Source organism: Desmodus rotundus, chromosome 6 (assembly GCF_022682495.2).
Source record: "Desmodus rotundus isolate HL8 chromosome 6, HLdesRot8A.1, whole genome shotgun sequence".
NCBI classification, from domain to species: Eukaryota; Metazoa; Chordata; class Mammalia; order Chiroptera; family Phyllostomidae; genus Desmodus; species Desmodus rotundus.
Window position 1 is genome coordinate 85,545,654 of NC_071392.1, and position 16,419 is coordinate 85,562,072.

At 52.3% G+C, this 16,419-nt stretch overlaps 2 protein-coding genes across 8 annotated transcripts in view; one reads left to right on the forward strand and one right to left on the reverse strand.

Annotated features, from left to right (window-relative positions):
• The first annotated feature begins 3,862 nt into the window (after window positions 1-3,862).
• LLCFC1 (LLLL and CFNLAS motif containing 1) lies at window positions 3,863-5,138 on the forward strand. The gene is made up of 2 exons (XM_024572847.3): window positions 3,863-4,102; window positions 4,649-5,138. The coding sequence occupies exons 1-2, from the start codon at window positions 3,949-3,951 to the stop codon at window positions 4,825-4,827; spliced, it is 333 nt and encodes a 110-aa protein (XP_024428615.2). The 5' UTR covers window positions 3,863-3,948; the 3' UTR covers window positions 4,828-5,138.
• A 218-nt stretch (window positions 5,139-5,356) lies between these two features.
• The window catches only part of KEL (Kell metallo-endopeptidase (Kell blood group)), a 171,567-nt gene continuing 160,504 nt past the window's right edge, over window positions 5,357-16,419 (reverse strand). For 6 of the 7 annotated variants that reach the window (XM_053925930.2, XM_045182080.3, XM_053925932.1 and 3 more), the window contains 10 exons: window positions 15,380-15,509; window positions 9,646-9,756; window positions 8,478-8,576; window positions 8,155-8,232; window positions 7,613-7,713; window positions 7,326-7,436; window positions 7,117-7,184; window positions 6,759-6,928; window positions 6,332-6,427; window positions 5,357-5,624 (listed from right to left, as the gene is read on the reverse strand). In XM_053925930.2, the coding sequence (XP_053781905.1) occupies window positions 5,463-5,624; window positions 6,332-6,427; window positions 6,759-6,928; window positions 7,117-7,184; window positions 7,326-7,436; window positions 7,613-7,713; window positions 8,155-8,232; window positions 8,478-8,576; window positions 9,646-9,756; window positions 15,380-15,509 (1,126 nt within the window). In that variant the 3' untranslated portion in view covers window positions 5,357-5,462. Of the gene's footprint in view, window positions 5,625-6,331; window positions 6,428-6,758; window positions 6,929-7,112; window positions 7,185-7,325; window positions 7,437-7,612; window positions 7,714-8,154; window positions 8,233-8,477; window positions 8,577-9,645; window positions 9,757-15,379; window positions 15,510-16,419 lie in introns of those variants that run through there. The other variant, XM_053925933.2, reaches the window with a different exon arrangement.

A 16,419-nucleotide genomic window follows, 5' to 3' on the forward strand; every position in this document is an offset into this window, starting at 1 on the left:
CTGGGACTGGCTGCCCCGCCAGGAGAGAGCAGCTTTTACCTGGAGAGGGGAGGAGCTCTTTCTAGAACAAACCTCTGGGACACGGAGCCTGCCCTGGAGCCAGGGGGAAAGAGGGGAGGGAACTTTGTTCCTGGCAGTGGGCTGGGGCTGAGACCTGGACAGGTGACGGGTGGGGCAGAGTGATCTGGACAGGAAGCAGGGTGAGAGGTCTGGAAGCTGGGTCCCACTAGCTACGGGGGCAGGGCTGCCGTGAGCAGGAAGTCAAGTCCTGCAGCTGGGCCATCAGCCAGGCTAGAGTCCTGGCTCTCTCAGTTCTTGCCCACCAGTCAGGCGAGCTTTCTGTGCCTCAGCCTGCTCATCTGTTCTGTCATGGAAGTGGCTGGGAAGCATGACCCTGAGAGCTCAATGATGTTGGTTCTCCTTCAGCAGATGAGCATAGCGGCTCCCGGCTGGAGCTGCTTCTCCGAGTTGTGGTTATCCCTGTCCTCAGCCCTGCCTCACAGAAAGTGTCCGGGCCACCCCTCCTTTGGGAGAAACTCACAGAGACTCCCCTACCAGCTTCTTGGAGACGCCCTAAGAGGAGACCTGCAGGGACCTCGTGGTTTCACAGAGACTGGACAGCTCTAAGTGAGGGCAGGTGGAGGAAGAAGCCCCATGTTTGAATCCTTCCCTAGGAACGAGGCAGCAAGAGGGATGAGTAAAGCCAAGAGAGCATTCTGTTATGATACCACAGTCCTTTTTCTCGTCCCGATTGTTTTCAAAGCAGTGTATACCTATGACTGAACTGTGGTCATTCAATAGTCCTAAGAGGTAGGTGGGACTAAGAAGGGGATTCTCTTTATTTCATAAATGGGAAGACTGAGCCCAGACAGGGCGTGCGATTACCCACAGCCAGCAGCAAAATCAGAACTGGCTTTCAAGTGGAAACCTTAGCTCTGGATCATACGCCAGCCCTAGCTGCTTCTTGGGAAGCTTCTGCCTATACAGGTGTGAGAGACTGGGGTAGAGATAGGCGGGGGACCCTCCCTTTTGGGGGTCTCCAGGAACAGGGGAATGCCCCCTTCTTTCCCTATGAGAAGGAGAGCATTTTTTTTCTAGCAGCTGAAGGATGGACAAAATAACCTTTACAGAAGGATGAGAACTGAAAGGGAAACAAGGCAGGGAAGAGTAGATGCTCAATGCCCAGGACAAGGAGAAAGCACGCACCCACCCAGGGGAGGGGGAGATGTGGGCTGCGGGAAGGGGAGGGGGTCACCTTGTGGGACATTTTTCTGCTTTGCTGGAGGTTGAGCAGTGTGAGGTGGTAATAGGCTCTGTAGCCTTGGGATTTCCAGTCTAAGGAGATGGAGGAGCGATAAGGTTGAGGTAGGGGTTGTAGATGAGCTGATAAGCGGGGGCAGGTACAGCAAAGGAGCACCCAGCCCATAAAGCTAATCTTGGAGGGGATGGGTGCGGGGCAGCCTGGTCAGAGCTGCACAGAGCAGGTGTGCCGAGTCCTTGGGTCCCGAAGGGGCGCGGGGTCTTTGCCCTCTCACGTGCCCTTCTGTGCCTGCACGTGCTCTCCAGTGGGGGGGGCAGGTACAAGCAGCTTGGAGGGGACCAGGTGGTCCCACCTGTCCCACCTGTCCCACCTGTAGACTGGAGACTTAGAAACAACTTCCTCATCTTTAAGGAGCTCTCTCTTCTCCCCTCTGGCTCTCCTCCCCGCCACTCCTTCACCTCTGTCATATTCTGCGCCACCACCCTGTCTGTCCCTTGTCCCCTCTCATTCCTCTGCTGCTTTCTCAGCCTCCTAAGGACAAGGACCCGCCCCTTCCCACCAGCCTCTCTCCCTCAGGGAGCAGCTTCCTGGCCCCATGATAATGCCTCAAAGTCCAGTGTGACTCAGTAATGCCTCCCAGGTGCCAGCCGGTCAGGAGCACTGTCAGGTCCCAGAGTTCCTTGGTACCAAAGCAGCCAGCCTCTTATTCTGATGTGATAAGGAGGAGGAACACATGTGATGACTGGGTTTTAATTTATAGGAAATACGTTCCCACCCACATGCCTACAGCCACATAGGGGGAAGATTTGAATGCTGCACTTGAAAACGTTAATAGTGATGCTCACTGGATGGTGGAACCGTTAGCCTTTTTGTTTTTCATACTTCTTAAATACTTCTGTAATAAAAAAAATTAAAAGGATTCTTAGTTCCTTCAAGGATATTTCCTTTTCAGCACAGGGAGTTGGGCAGGTGGATGGGGGGAAATAGAAGTGATGGTGGTCAGTAAAACCCGTTCTTTCCACTCCCTCCTGTACCCACAAGATGCTCCCCACCCCCAGCCACCAGCCCCATTTATGCTCACCGAGCTGGAGATGCCTTCTCTTTCCGCCAGGAACAAAGAGGCTCCTCCCCCCCAAATAGCCAGGAGGACATTAAGGACTTTTTTTCCACCCAAGCATCATTCCCTGGACCTGTAGGTCAATGAGTTCAAAGTAGGGGTGAGCAGGGTCACCTGCTTACTTCACACTTTCCTCCCCCACCATTAAGTGACCTCCTATACCACCCCCAACACCCCTGTCACCTGGCTTGGGTCGCCAGGAAGTATATGAAATAGGCAACATGAGTTAAGATCTGTGGGAAGAAATATCCACATCCATACCCCCTCCCAGAAAGGGTACATGCTTCTGCACATGTTCCTGCCCCTGCTTTGGGTGGTTCACTCGGTGGAATGTGCTGTGAGCAGGTTGGGACAGATTGACTGTGCCACCCCCACTGTCCTTGTCCTTGCACCCCTCCTGTGTTGCGTGGCCTGTATCTGTTTCTGGTTTTCAGGGCAGGCCTCCATCCTGTCTCCCCAACGCCACCCCGCCTGGTCCTTAACCATCATCTCTGTCCCAAGAAGCAGATGGCAATTAGCCACAGCCAGGGACTGCCAGCAGGTGTGTGCTCACCGGGGTCACAGGCAGGGTGGGCAGCGGGCCACTGAGGCAGGTTCTCCCGATCTGTTACTCAGGGCTCCTCGCCCCTCTGCCACAGTGCGTCTCCTCTGAAGACTCTGCCTCCTTCTACCAAGCACGAAGTTTAGTGACTGAGCCCTGACCGTGTTTTCTCCGTGTCTAAGAGTACACGAGGGTGTAAAATGAGAGAAGAGGCTGTTGCAGTCTATCAGCACAAGAGGACAAAGGCTAGGATGGAGGAGGAAGGAGAGCATGGGTTCTGCTTGGGCCCAGGGCACCTTGCTGTTTCTGTCTCTGTCTCTGTCCTGATTCTCTCTCTCTCTCTCTCTCTCTCTCTCACACACACACACACATACACACAGATGGACCCTTCTCCCACCCTCCACTGCTGCCCCTCCCCCTCTCTCATTCTCAGTGGACCTGAGATCCGTGCACAGCCCAGGACTTGACAACCCTCATTTCTCTGTGTTGTCTGGGCTTCCTCCCAGACAAGCCACTTTCCTTAGAGAAAGGCTGCATGGGAGAGTGGGAAGCTGCGACATCTCGAATCAGCCCAGTTCATCAACATCTTGTGCTGTTCCTTGTGGTCCGGGTGATCAAGAGTGGGTGACTCATTTGTTGTGTGAACCTCAGTATCCTCGTCTATCTAATGGGTGTGATGACACTATTCCTTTGAGACCTGGTTACTGTGAGCATGCAGTGGATGTGAGAGCAGATCACGAACTGTTCATGGGGTGTTGGGGTGTTGCTCTCCCCAGGATGAGCCACTGTGGTCATCTTCGAAGGCTCTGTTGCTCCCTGCTGGCTACTCTCCACTCTCTTGCCCAGTGATGGAACTCTCTAGGGAACTCCAGTGAGTCAGCCCATGGCTGTGATGTCACAGAGCTCATGAGGTCAAAGTCCTACGGAAGGGAAGGGAAGAAAACAGTGCTGGGAAGAGGACAGGGACAGGGGAGAGAGGTGGCGGGTAGCCTGCTGGGCACTGGGGAGCAGGAAGGCTGCAGGCAGTGGATGGGCAGGCCCATGACTTCCCTGGCCTCCCAGGTCCTCAGGGCAGCACTTCTGGCAGCCCTCCTACTGCCGCTGCAGGTAAAGGGGGCGGAACCTCAAAGAGGGAGCCCAGGCCCCAGTGAGAAGAGTCAAAGCGAGAAAATACCCTCTGCAGGTAAGTGTATGAGGGGCGCATCATTTGGAGTCTAGAGACCAGATCTGTTTGTAGTTGGTCTCAGATTACTTATCAGGCCAGAGTGAAATCTGAGAGAGGTTCGGGTTGTGGGAGAATACCCCGGCCCCCTATTATTGCAGTGCGAGGGTGGCATGGGAAAGGCCCTCGAGTGGGGCCCCATTCAGGCCAGTGGAAACTGCATGGGGCTCTCACGCGAATGAGCACAGACACATCCGTCTGGGAACGGGGTCTCTGGTTTTCATCTTTCTCTAAGATGGCCCCTCACTCCGGAATGATGTAATGCCTCAGAGGAGGCAGTGTGAGTTGGAAATGGAGTGTGTGGGCTCTGGAGTTGGAGCTGTGGATGCACACAGATCAGAAGGGACCTCCAGATGGAGCGTCACCTCTCTGGTTAAGGACAAGCATATGGGCAATTGATTTAAATGCCCCGGGTATTCTAACTTCTTCCCCCTTCTGGGGCAGGGCTGGGGGCGGCGCGCAGGTTCGGAGCAGTGTTTCAGCATCTTCCCCTTGCTCCTGTTCCAGACCAGAATCAAGAGCAGTACGAAGAGTACTTTGTGGCCTCCTCAGTGGGTGAGAAGTGGCAGAAGGTGGACATGGCCCAGCAAGAGGACGACAAGACGGTGGAGAGCGGCGCGGTGCGCGAACACCTATTTGACCTCGCCTTGTGCTTTAATCTGGCCAGCGCCATGGTTTTTTTATGAGGGACATTGAGGATGGGGTGGTTTTCTGGGCCCTGGATGAGGACCTGGATGGCTACCTCAGCTTCATGATAGCGTACTGACCCTCTGTCCCCTGGGCTCCAGGACACTACTCCCCAGGAGACATCCACATGGCTTCCTGCCCTCCTCACCTCCCCCTGCTCTGAGCTCCATCTTCCAGGGCCGGAGACACCAGACCTGTGCTCTCCTCCCTGTCATACCTCTCCTGGCCTTGTTCAGCACAGCAGATCAGGGGGAGGAGGCAGCTACAATAAAAACAATAGCAATAAAATCCTGCAAAACAGTCAGGCGCAGATTTGTGAGACTTAATCAAAGTCCTCCTGTCTCTAACTGGTCTGTTTAATCACCCGACGTCTGGGTCACTGAGCATTAGACCTACCAGTTCACCCATCATTGGTTCTTTGCTTTCTCATGCCTGTGGAACTCTGCTTGGAAGTTTCTCCTCTTACCTTTTCTGACACAGAGGGGCACAGAGGACAGCAGGAAAGAGTCATTAAGAGACAGGCAGAAACCAAGTTTCAGATTTTATTTTTGGAGAAGAAGGGAAGAGGAGACATCACCCTGATTCCATGGAGGAGGCATTGCACATCTGCGCTGAGGTCTCTCTGGGAGCCAGGTTACCAGAGCTGGCAGTGGTGGGAGGAGTCCACGAGGGCACCGTGTGGACAGTGGAAATATCTGGCAAAGGCTGGAGTATTGCTGAGGGGCCCATGGACCCGAAGGGCAGACGGGCTCTGAGTGTCCTGGGAATCCTGTGTGTTGAGCTCCCTACACATCACCTGGGAAGGAAGGAAGGCCCACAGGGGGGAAGGAGAATAACAGGGAAAACAAGAGTCAGCAGGCAAGATCTGGCAATGAGGTGGTGACTAGGGATAGCAGACAAAGACAAGAGTATGGATGGGAATGACCAAGGGCCACGTGGAGAGAGGAAGAGTACCTACCAGCTGTAGGTAAATTAACCTGGCACTAGAGACATTCGAGGCAGGGCCTGGAGGGTGGAATCAGACCATTTATAAGTGATCGAGGGGTGGGATCTACTGGAAGAATTCTGTAAGTGGGTGTTTAAGCATTCTGAGGAAGTGGGGGCAGCATCTGTAGAGGGAGTACTTAGTACATGGTACTTGGGTTGTACCAGGTGGGGGTGAGGTCTTTGAGGAGAAGTGCAGTCTGTAGACAGCCTGTTAAGGCTCATTTTCTAAGCAGTTTGTATTTCCAGAGAAGAAATGTGGGGAGAAAAATGCTGAGCTCCTCTCGGGAAGGGATTTGGGAGTAGAGTGTTGTTGGTGTTGCTGTTTGAAGGGGATGCGAAATTTGGTAGAAGAATTTGTAGTAATATGAAAGGATGGGCCCCAGGGGCCATGTGTGAAAGGATGGTGGTGGGGGCATGTGGGGGTAGGTGCCTGAGGAGGAAGAGATGCTTTAAGCATTACTGAGAGGGAATTCATCCGACAGGAGCAAGCCGTGGGGGGAGATGGCGGCTCTTTACCTGGGCATAGCTCCGGAAGAAAAGTCGCTGGGGCGTGAGGTCCAGGTTGGGCAGGATGGTCTCCCCACGGTGCCATAATAGCCTCTTGTTGTAGGCCTAGATATAGGGGTGGGATAGGGAGTAACCTTTAGGCCCCGGACCTGGTGCCCTATACGCAATACCCAAAACCCATTCATGGCCCTCTTTCCCCAGTTTTGCACTAACACACTGGTCTGAGACTGCAGAAAATGGACTTGTCAGAAAACCTACGGATAGCGTAGAAAAGAGGGATCTAACCAGTAGGAGGGGGATTCCCAGGTGGCTACTGTTCAGGGGGATGTGAAGGGCAGAAAGCTTTGCAACTATGCTTGCATGAGGATGGTAGAAGGAAGAGTCGGGGGCAGGGTGCCGGGTAAAAGGAAATGCTGGTCCTTGGGGCGTGAGTCACCTGCAGTGCAATGGCCAGCGCCCCCACGTCGGCCGCACTCTCCAGGAGTGCATGGGAGCCACTGAAGGAAGTTCCGCCATGCAAGGGAAGGGCGGCGTAGAGGTTCTCCAGGCACAGCTGCTCCCTCTGTAGGGCATGAGTGTCACAGGCTGGGCAGTTCCCAGGGAGTACTGTTGAAAACGGGGCCAGGGAAGGAAGTGGTGAGGCATGGTGCAGGGGTGCCACAGACCAGCCGGCCCCAGGGGCACTGCAAAGGCTCGGGACTGCCCCACCTGGAGCCCTCACACACCCTCCCCTTCTCCTCCTCTAGGCCTGGGCTCCCCATGGCCCTGCCTCCCAACGGCCCACTGTTACCCACAGAGCTGGTCGAAGATGTGCAACAGCTCACGGGCCATGATACTGCCGGCAGCACCGAAGTTCACGGCCCTAAGGAGAGAGGGCATGTCTTACCCCCAGAACCCTGTGACAGTTTTAACCCCAATCCTCCAACCACAAGTCACATCCATCATAACATCTGCCCACCTCTCTTAGGGAATGTCCTGCCCACCCTCACGGAATGGCCCGTACCTGGGGTAGGCAGGGTGAAAGAACGGTGGTTGGAGGAGTCCGGCGGGGAAGACCACCGCATGGTCAGATACTGAATAATAGGCCTTGACCCCCCAGGGAGACACCTGCCACCTGTGGGGAAAGCACACATGAACACCAGCTCCACCTTTTATTGCTCCCTCCCCGAGACACAGGCGGTAACCCCCAGCTGCTTTCACTGTTCCTGTCCTCCTGTGCCCTGGCTCATTCTCTTGCTAATCACGGGTGGGCCTCTCTGGGATGCATCTGTGTCTCCTTCGCTCTCATACCTGTGGTGGGGGAAAGGCTCCAAGAAGCTCTGGATGATTCTGGCTCGACGGGATCGAACACCACTCAGGAAGGACTGCAGGAAGCTGGGTCCAAGGTGCACCTGGGAGGAGTCAAGAGGCGACAAGTGTACATGCACACCCACATGGCCTGCTGGCTACACTTGAACCCAGCCAGATTCGCCCTGACATGTGGACATCCCCCGTACTGCAGGAACCAGCACGGCACCACCACACCACCAGGGGGCTAGACAGGCCTCACGGTCCGCACACAGATGCACACATTCAGGCAGATCACGGGAATGCATGTGTGTATGTGTACGTGCACACATCACAGCCTGAAAAGGTTCCATTCTTCTGCTGGCAAGACCCACGGTGTGGCTGTTTGCCCATGAGGCCTGGTGGGCAAGGGGCAAGGAAGGGGTTCTTTTGGACCATCCAGGGAGAATGGATTGTCTACCACTCCAGGAGGTCAGCAGGTGGTGGGGGTGGGGGGCGTGAGGAAGTTGAGGACAAAGGCAGAGCTCTCAGGGGCAGGGACCCACCTCACTGTATTTCTGGCTGGCAATCTCTGGCGTCATGGCCCATCCGGGCGCCCCCATCTCTACCTGCAGTTGGGTGACCTGGGGAGAAATGCAAGGTAGAAGCAGCCCATCTTCCCCGAGTTGGCCAGAGGGCAGTTCTCCTGCTCCCTGCCCTTTCCCCGCCTTTTCTGTTGTCACTAGGGCATGCATGCCGCATGTTGCTGTTTAAACTTGCTGTGTACCCTCATGCCTTTTACACTCTCCTCCAGCCACTGGGATCTCCTGGTCCAATACTCAATTCCACCTCCTGCATGTCCCCACCCTGTTTCTTTCTCCTGGCTTACCCTGTCCTGGGACTTTTTCTGTGTCTCCTCATCCATCCAGGGAAGCCTTCGGAGGCGGGTGACAAGGGCATCCTTGATGGCAGTGAATAAGTCCATGGCCTATGGGTGGGAGGGGCCAGGGACAGAGGAACAGGATGAGGGTCAGCCTCGGTCTTGGGTCCTGCCCACTAGGCCTCTGGGAAGGGGCCTTGGCCCTGAGGAGCTGCCAGAGAAGAGGGACAATCTCAGAAAGAGAGAGCAGAAAGTGGTGTTTCCTGGGTGGCCAAAAAACCCAGGGTAGAAAGATCTGTGGAAACAGAAAGGGAAGGTGGGAGCCGGTCACTCCTGAGAGTCAATGGGGGAGGCAATTTCTTTCCGTGGGGAGATCTCAGCTTGCTGACGTGGGGAGACCCGGTCCTTCCTCTTGGCCAGGCAATCCATGAGGAAAGCGGAGGGAGGGTGAGGACCATCGTTCCGTCTCTGCTCTTGGGGACCCTTGTCCTCACACCCTCCTCCTTAAGGCATGCTTTTCCTCTCTCCGTCCTCCTGGGTGCTCCAGTGTCCCAGCAGGCTGAAGTCTCCCTGGCTTCACAACCTGACTGCAGAGTTATTGCTTCCCCAGACATCTACCACCTTGTGTGTATCTTCTCTTGATGGAGGAGAGTGGATGACAACATCAGGAGCCTGTTACTTAGCCTCTCTGTGCTTTGGTTCTCTCTTCTATAAAATTAGGATGATGCTAGGAATTAAAGTAGTTCAAGCAACGTGCTTACAAGAGTACCAAGCACACGGAAGGCACTCAAAAAGCATTGAGTAGTTATTTATTTTCACTTCTTAAGATCCTATCACCCCATCCTCATGTCGTTTCCTGGGTTGTTAAAAGATCATAAACAGGGAGTAGACTCCCCGGTCATTGAGTTCAGTTTTCTCATTTTATGGTTGAGGAGGCACAAGAGCAGGAGAGCTGGGTGACCTGTCCGAGTCAGTGCATGCTGTGCATGCTTTGTGCCCCGTGGCTAAACTGTGCACAGTCTGGGGACAGAGCAGGTCCGTCTTTGGGTTCCCTCTGTGTGACTGCCTGACTCCTTAAACACATAACCATCAAGAAGGGCAAAGTCAACAGAATGAGGGGACGGCAGGTGGGTAGAGAGGGGTGCAGGGACGGGGCTGGGGAAGAGCCCTCACATACAGCACTTCGGGTGCTCGGGCTGAAGGCCTCACGAACAAACAAGGCTGCCAGGGTAGGCTCGAAGAAGGCCCCAGTCTCCTCCACGCACTTCATCCATCGAGGGGAGGCAGGCTATGGAGACAAAGCGGGAAGAGCGGTTCCCGTCAAGGGTCTTCCGCATCTGTTTTCCCAGGCCCGTCTTCTCCAGCCCTCCCCCCAAGCCCAGAGATTGCTCGCTTTTCTGGACATTCTGGGTTTGCCTCACTTGACTCAGTTACCCGTTTTGGGGAGACACACGTGGGTTCATTGCTGCTCAGCAAGAAAGAGGCTTAGTTCTCCAGGATTACTCTCCTGAGCCTGGGTTGGGCAAATCATCCTCGTTTACAGCCTACTGAATTTGAAAGCAAGGCCTCTGGGAGGCTTCCTTACAGAGAATGGAAACGCTCCGGGGAAGGAGAGGCCTAGGTGCCAATCCTCTCGTGCCCCTTGCCCGCCTCATTCCCATCCGCCACAGGCACTGGCACCAGGAGCCCAGCCATGTCTCCCCTTCCCATGCTTCTTTGCTTAAAATGCAAGTTAGAGAAGATCGCTCCTCCCTCTCTTCCACTGCCCTCCCCCACTCTCCAAATGGTTATCATGGATTATATGTCTCATAAAGAAGAAAGTTATCAGAGTGAAATTGGGGTGCAGATGCCATCCTGCACTTTGGTAGAAGAGGACTGAAGAAAAGACTAAAGGTGTAAATCCAGAGAGCTAAGACGCTTGGACCAGAGCCAGATGCAACAAAGAGAAAATAGGATGAGGTGAGAGACATCTTCAACCTCAAAGGTGGGGAGACAGGTGGGTAAAAACCCAAGAAGCCTCTGGCAGCTGGGGTGATTTTTCACAGCAGGACAAAAAGAATAAGAGAAAGAGAGATGCTGGGGAGGTTTTGCCGGTGGGCCTGGCTGGCTTGGAAGAGTTGGCCAAGGGGTAGGCCCAGAGATGACAAGAGCAGGTTGAGAAACGCGTCCCAGGAGCCAGGGTGGGAATCAGAGAGCTGGCCTAGGGAAGGCTGGGCTGGGACTCAGGAAAACCAGCTAATATGCTAATTTGGGCTAAGTGGGATGAAGTCACAAGACTTCACTCCTGTAACTGATTTACTCCCCTTTAGAGCTCCTCTCAGGAGAGGGAGTTAGGCTGCCACTAAGCTCTCCGTTCCAAAGACTGGGGAGAGAGATCCCGGGGCTCCCACAAAAGAGGGACCAGAAGGAGAAGGCCAGTAGTGTCCTCGTGAAGAAGGAAGTCCCGGGCCTGCCTATTAGGACGTTGATCATTTTTCAGGTGTCTCCAGACTCATTTGCCCACACTGTGTGTGTGTTCTTGTCCCCTCACCACAAGACCTGTTAAGGACCTTGTGAGAAGGGAATGAAATACTTTCTCTAGTGCATTCATTGTAGCTCTGAAACGCAAATGTGAAATGCAAACACAGGTTGAAAGGAAACCTGGGTCTGATAGTAATGATTGGATCAAGTGCAGGCTCTGCTGGCCACCTCCAGTCCATCCCCCACAGGCCTGCTGTGACAAGCTTGGCTTTGGGGTGACACCAGGCACAGCAGCAAACAGCATCTGCCCTTTCCACACCTCCTGGCCCTGGAGTTGTCCCCTGATCCCTTTTGCTGGTGCCTGCCCCTTTCTCCAACCCCCTTCACCTGCTTCACACCTGTGCCCATAGCCCGGGCCACGGCAGGCCTTGAGCTGGTTGCAGAAAGTATAGAAGCTGCCTCAGGCTCACCCTTGTGCCACTCTGGGAATCATTAAACTGACTATTTTTTAAACATTTGGAAAATTACATGCAATGACTGAGGGCCAACCTAGGATCACTGGGGACAAATAAGGTCGAAGTAATAGCAATTTCTCTGGTTAATAGGTTCACCACACTAGGACATACCACCAACCAGGAGTCACAAAGTCAAATAGGGGCCTTGAGGTGACATAACTGAGAGAAGTTGACCAACATCGGAAGCACAGGACATGGAGAGACGATGGCAATCAGGGGAGAGCGTGCCCGGTCCAAACTGAGCTACTGCGAGTTTTTGCCCTGGAGGAGGCTGGCCCAGCTACACCCAAGCGTCACGTCACGTTTGCAACAACAAAGGATGAAAATCCAATTATTGGTGTGCCATCTCCTCATTTCTGAATCTTGGTGATTAACTAAAAGTTTACAAAAAGCTTCCAAGGCCAATGAGACACAGAGGTAGGTAAGCTCCATCCTCTAGGACCACCTCAATACTATCTCTGCACAGAGAATTCAGCATTTACCAAATGTCGATTTTTAACCTCAACCTCAGTACTTCAGATACACCAGCTATAAAAGTGAGCCCAATACCTGGTCGAACTTCCTTCCATACAGAGCCACTTAAAAGATGAGATGAAACGATGCATGGAAAATACTCGGTAAATTCTAAACTATCACCCCACTGGCATGATTTTGATTTCAAGAAGATATCTGATAAAACCACAAATTAAATCCTTGTGAGTTAGAGGGAGAAATCTATGTTGGATGATAGTATAATTTGAGTGGATTCTCAGCTGGCTGAACCACAAGAAACCATCAAAGATGAATGACTCCAAGATTGTATGAGCTTCCCTGACCAGGACTATGCAAAATTGTAAGATGCTCCCCACCTAACACATTCTCTTTCCCTTTCCTGTTTTATTTCTCCATAACATGTATTACCACCTAAGATATTTTATGTAGTTAGTTTATTGTCTTCCTTCATCCATTAGAATAGAAATGTCTGAGGGCAGAGATTGCTGTCTATTTTGTACACTGCAGTCTGTAGTGCCTAGAGAAGTGTCTGGTGTCTAGTAGGTGCTCAATAAATATGTTCTGCACCAATGAATGGATAAATCTACAGGCCTGGCTTGACCCAACACTCCTCCCTCTTCAGAATCTTAACAGTAGTCTAGATGAAGACACACTATAAAACTTATAAGGTGGAAAAGAAAAGGTAATAAAATGGATGACCGAAAAAAAATGAAATTACCTGAATAATTTGGGACACTGGGCTGAGTATAAATAGTTCATATTTCACAGGTACAGCTGTGAAGCCCTACTTTTATTTCCCCAAACTCAGCTTTCCAAATTTCATAAGACCTGGCTTAACAGCCATTTTCATGGACTGGATATTCAAAATTCATCAACGAAATATGGTCAGATAATGAGACCTAGCAGTCTTTCCATGTAAGGCCGCTACTAAGTAAAATGCATTCCAAAGAACACGGTTAGAAATCTGTACTTAATAGCCATCGAATAAAACCATAAATTCTGGTCAAATTAAGGCTGAAACCTTGGTAGTGTCCCCCAACTTCACCCTGCTTCTCACAGCACACATCTGTCAGGTAATCCTGTCGCTCACTTCCGGAACACATTCTTTTATAATACGCCAAAATCCCTACAGTGACCTACCAGGCCCTGTATGCCCCCCAACTTGCCGCTCTGAACTCCTCCCTCCCACAGTTCTATTTGCACCCTCTGGCCCAGTTGCACTGGCTCCCTGCTGATGCTCAAGCCCCTGGGCGTGCTCCCTCAGCAGAAAGCCACTCTTCTCAGCCAGAGACACCAGGAGGACTTCCCAGAGTGCACCATGTTTTAGCCAGCCAGTCCCCTGCCTTGGCCCAGGGAAATGATAGCCCTTTCTTTGCCAGAAAACTTCAACTCTCTAGACCGTGTTTCCATCCATCCTCTTGTGCAGAGATCCTACAGGTCGGTCAAACCCACCCAGACCCCTCCCTCTTGGGAATTTCAAGAGTGTCAGTTGTCTAAACCAGAGTTTCCTTGGAATGTAGCTATGCCCTCCCATTTATTTGTTGTACGCCTGCTTTTGTGTCACGAGGACAGAGTTGAGTGGTTGCAACACAGACCGTGTGGACCACAAAGCTCAAAATGTTACTATCTTGACCTTTACAGAACTTGCCGACCCGTTTTCTGTACCACCCACTTATTTCTTAATCCTGCGCAGTACGCGGTCAACGACATGGCCTCGTGCGCCAGACAGGTTGCTCCAGTGTCTGTTCCTTCATTTCTGAGCTGTGTGGTCTTGGAAAAGTTACTCGTTCTCTCTGAGGTCCTCAGAGTGTTTCTGGGAGGGGTGGGGCTTAAATAAAATCATTTATGCTAAAAGTTGCATGCAATGAAGAGAGTAGCCACACAATGTGTATCAGCTATTATCACTATGCATCATATTTGGTACTGTTGTTTCAGAGAGGTGACGTACCTCCCCCAAAGTCACACACATGCTTGTTGGTAGAGCTTCATTCAGCCTTCAGGCCCAAGAACAATGATATATCCTAACTAATGCATCGTGTGTGTATATGTGTGTGTGTGTGTGTGTGTGTAAAGGATAGCGGCTTTAGCAATTTGTAAGTCTTCTAAGTTCCAGTGTCAGTTTCGGCATTGGTACTCTTTCCTCTCAGTCAAAACATGCCATCAGGCCGCAGTCCTGGGATTTACAGGATGCTGTTCGTTGCCAGCGATTTTATAGCAACCCCAATACCCCAACTAAGAGGAGTGAGGACTCTGCTCTTCTTCATCCGAGTCAAGAGAAAGTCTGAGCAGAAGGAATCTTCTTGGGGCCTTGCCCACATGAGTGAGAGTCCTAAGGAGGATTGCTTTTTCACTTTTCTTTTTAGCACAGTGATTAAGCACACAGGCTCTGGAGCCAGACTGTCAGAGTTCGAATCCTAGCTCTTCCAACTTACTAGGTATTCTACCTTGACCAGGTTCCGTAACTTGTGTACCTTGACATCCCTGTCTATAAAACAGGGACAAAATGGTGTGCCTACCTCATGCGAAAGTTGTGAGGACTGAACCAGCTCATCTATCTAAAGGGCTTAGAAAAATGTCCACCACGTGATAAATTCTCAATGAGCAATATGTAAACTCCAGTCCCTGTGCACACATAGCCCTTCTCAGAATTCCACAGATGTTTCAGGTTGCCAAAGCAGTGAGCTTCTCCAAGGCAGAAAAATGGTTCATAAATTACTAAAAAACAAAACAAAACAACCCCCCCCCCCATTGATTTTCAAGACTAAACTGAGACCTTCACTGAGCTTGGGGTGTCTCGAACGCACTCGATGCCTCTGCTTGCGTTCGGATGTGTCTAACCCAGGACTTCACCATTCTCTGTGGAGGAGTGTCTCTAGTCTTATCTAACACAGTAGACTTTGGTTAGTGGAGTGCACTTGTGCCACAGCCCCCTCCTCAGCGTACTGAGATCTGCACCTCGAACCCCACAGTGAGGCCCATCAGAGGCCACTGGATGTCAGAGATGTACTCTTGTGAAGAATTTGAGCACCAAACACTGGAATCACCCAGACAGAGGAAAAGCCACTGCTTGCTACGTGTGTCTCTCATCCCGTCCTCAAATCACAGAGCTCAGGAGAGCGAGGCGAATAGCGTAAGGGTCATGACAAAGGGAAAGTGCCTCTCGATGATTTTAGAGTTCTGCATTTGAACTTCCATACTCAACAAAGGGCCAGAGACATAGCCAGGTGTGTGCCTAAAAGGTCTGGTGCCTGGTACCTCAGTTCTCAAGGTAAGCGTGGCATGCCCAACCCGTCTGCTTCCATGGAAAGCCCAGACATTGAGAGGCACCTACCCTCGTGCCCACTACCTGAAAGCAACAGGCCAAAATGCACCCTTACAACAACAGGCGGGACAGGTGCTCCTTTAGCCCCGAGTCCGGGACAGTTCCTCCCCTCCTCTCCTCACCACAGGTGGCTGTCCCGTCAGCTCCCGCAGTTTCTGGTTCAGCAAACTGCGTGCCTCCCGGAATGTACTGTTCAGCACTGGGGAAAGGGTCCCCACCAGCCCGAAGATCATGTGGCTCTGCAGGAAGTCACTGTGGAGGAGAAAGAGACCCACACTTGCACTCCAGCACTCTGGGGATCCCTAGAGCAAAGCCTCCCCTTGCCTAAGCCCCCTGGACTCTGGGGAGAAGCCCCTGCTCCTCTGTACTTAACAACTGTTTGACTGTGAAAAGTGAAGGAGAGCTTTTCTTGGAGTGGGATGAGACTGATAAAAAAAAAAAAAAAATTAGGTGAAGAGTCAGACTTCTCAAATCCCAGGGAGAAAAGGATCTGAACTAGACAAAGGTTGGGCTTCAAGTTCACGAAACTGCTTCATCTACTTCCACAACCAGGAAACCTCAGCTCATCTTGAGATGTGTCTTCCAAGCACAACAAAGCTGAGGTCGGGGAGCTTTCTCCGCCTGGCTGGCAATTGGATTAGCAGGCTGGATTTGTGCCCTTACATTAACCTGCTCACGCCCACATGAACGCGTGTCTGCTTCCTTCAAAAAGCATGTCTAGATGTTGCTGCCACTGGGTTACTATGAAGAAGGGCCCAAGCCCCTGGACAGAAGCCCCTTCAGGTGGTGGCCATACTGGTATCAGGGATGACGGAGAGCTCCATGCAGAGCCTCCCCCTCCTGTGCCCACCTTCCTTGACTTCCTGACCTTTCCCACAAGGTCTCCAGGATCCTCTCACTACAGCTGGGAAATGGACTCTCCCTCAGCTTCTCCCCACCCCCCCACCCAGAGCAGCCCAGCCTTCACTTCCTCCATCTGCTCATCTCGTTGCCTCCTCCTGCCACCTACACCCATCAGTGGCTGACAAGACATACCTGGCCTGGCTGTCCCCATAACTGGCCTTCCAGCATCTTCTAGAGCTCAGAGGCTCTTCACGGGCTGGGTTCTACTCTCAGCAAATCCTCTGTCTTTCCAGACCCCTGTATCCTTCATTTCATGCAT

Bases quoted from the DNA above. Each gene is read 5' to 3' on its own strand.
- LLCFC1 (XM_024572847.3), top strand. From the start codon at position 3,949: ATGGGCAGGCCCATGACTTCCCTGGCCTCCCAGGTCCTCAGGGCAGCA. The intron at 4,103-4,648 runs GTAAGTGTATGA...CTCCTGTTCCAG, and splicing joins CGAGAAAATACCCTCTGCAG to ACCAGAATCAAGAGCAGTAC.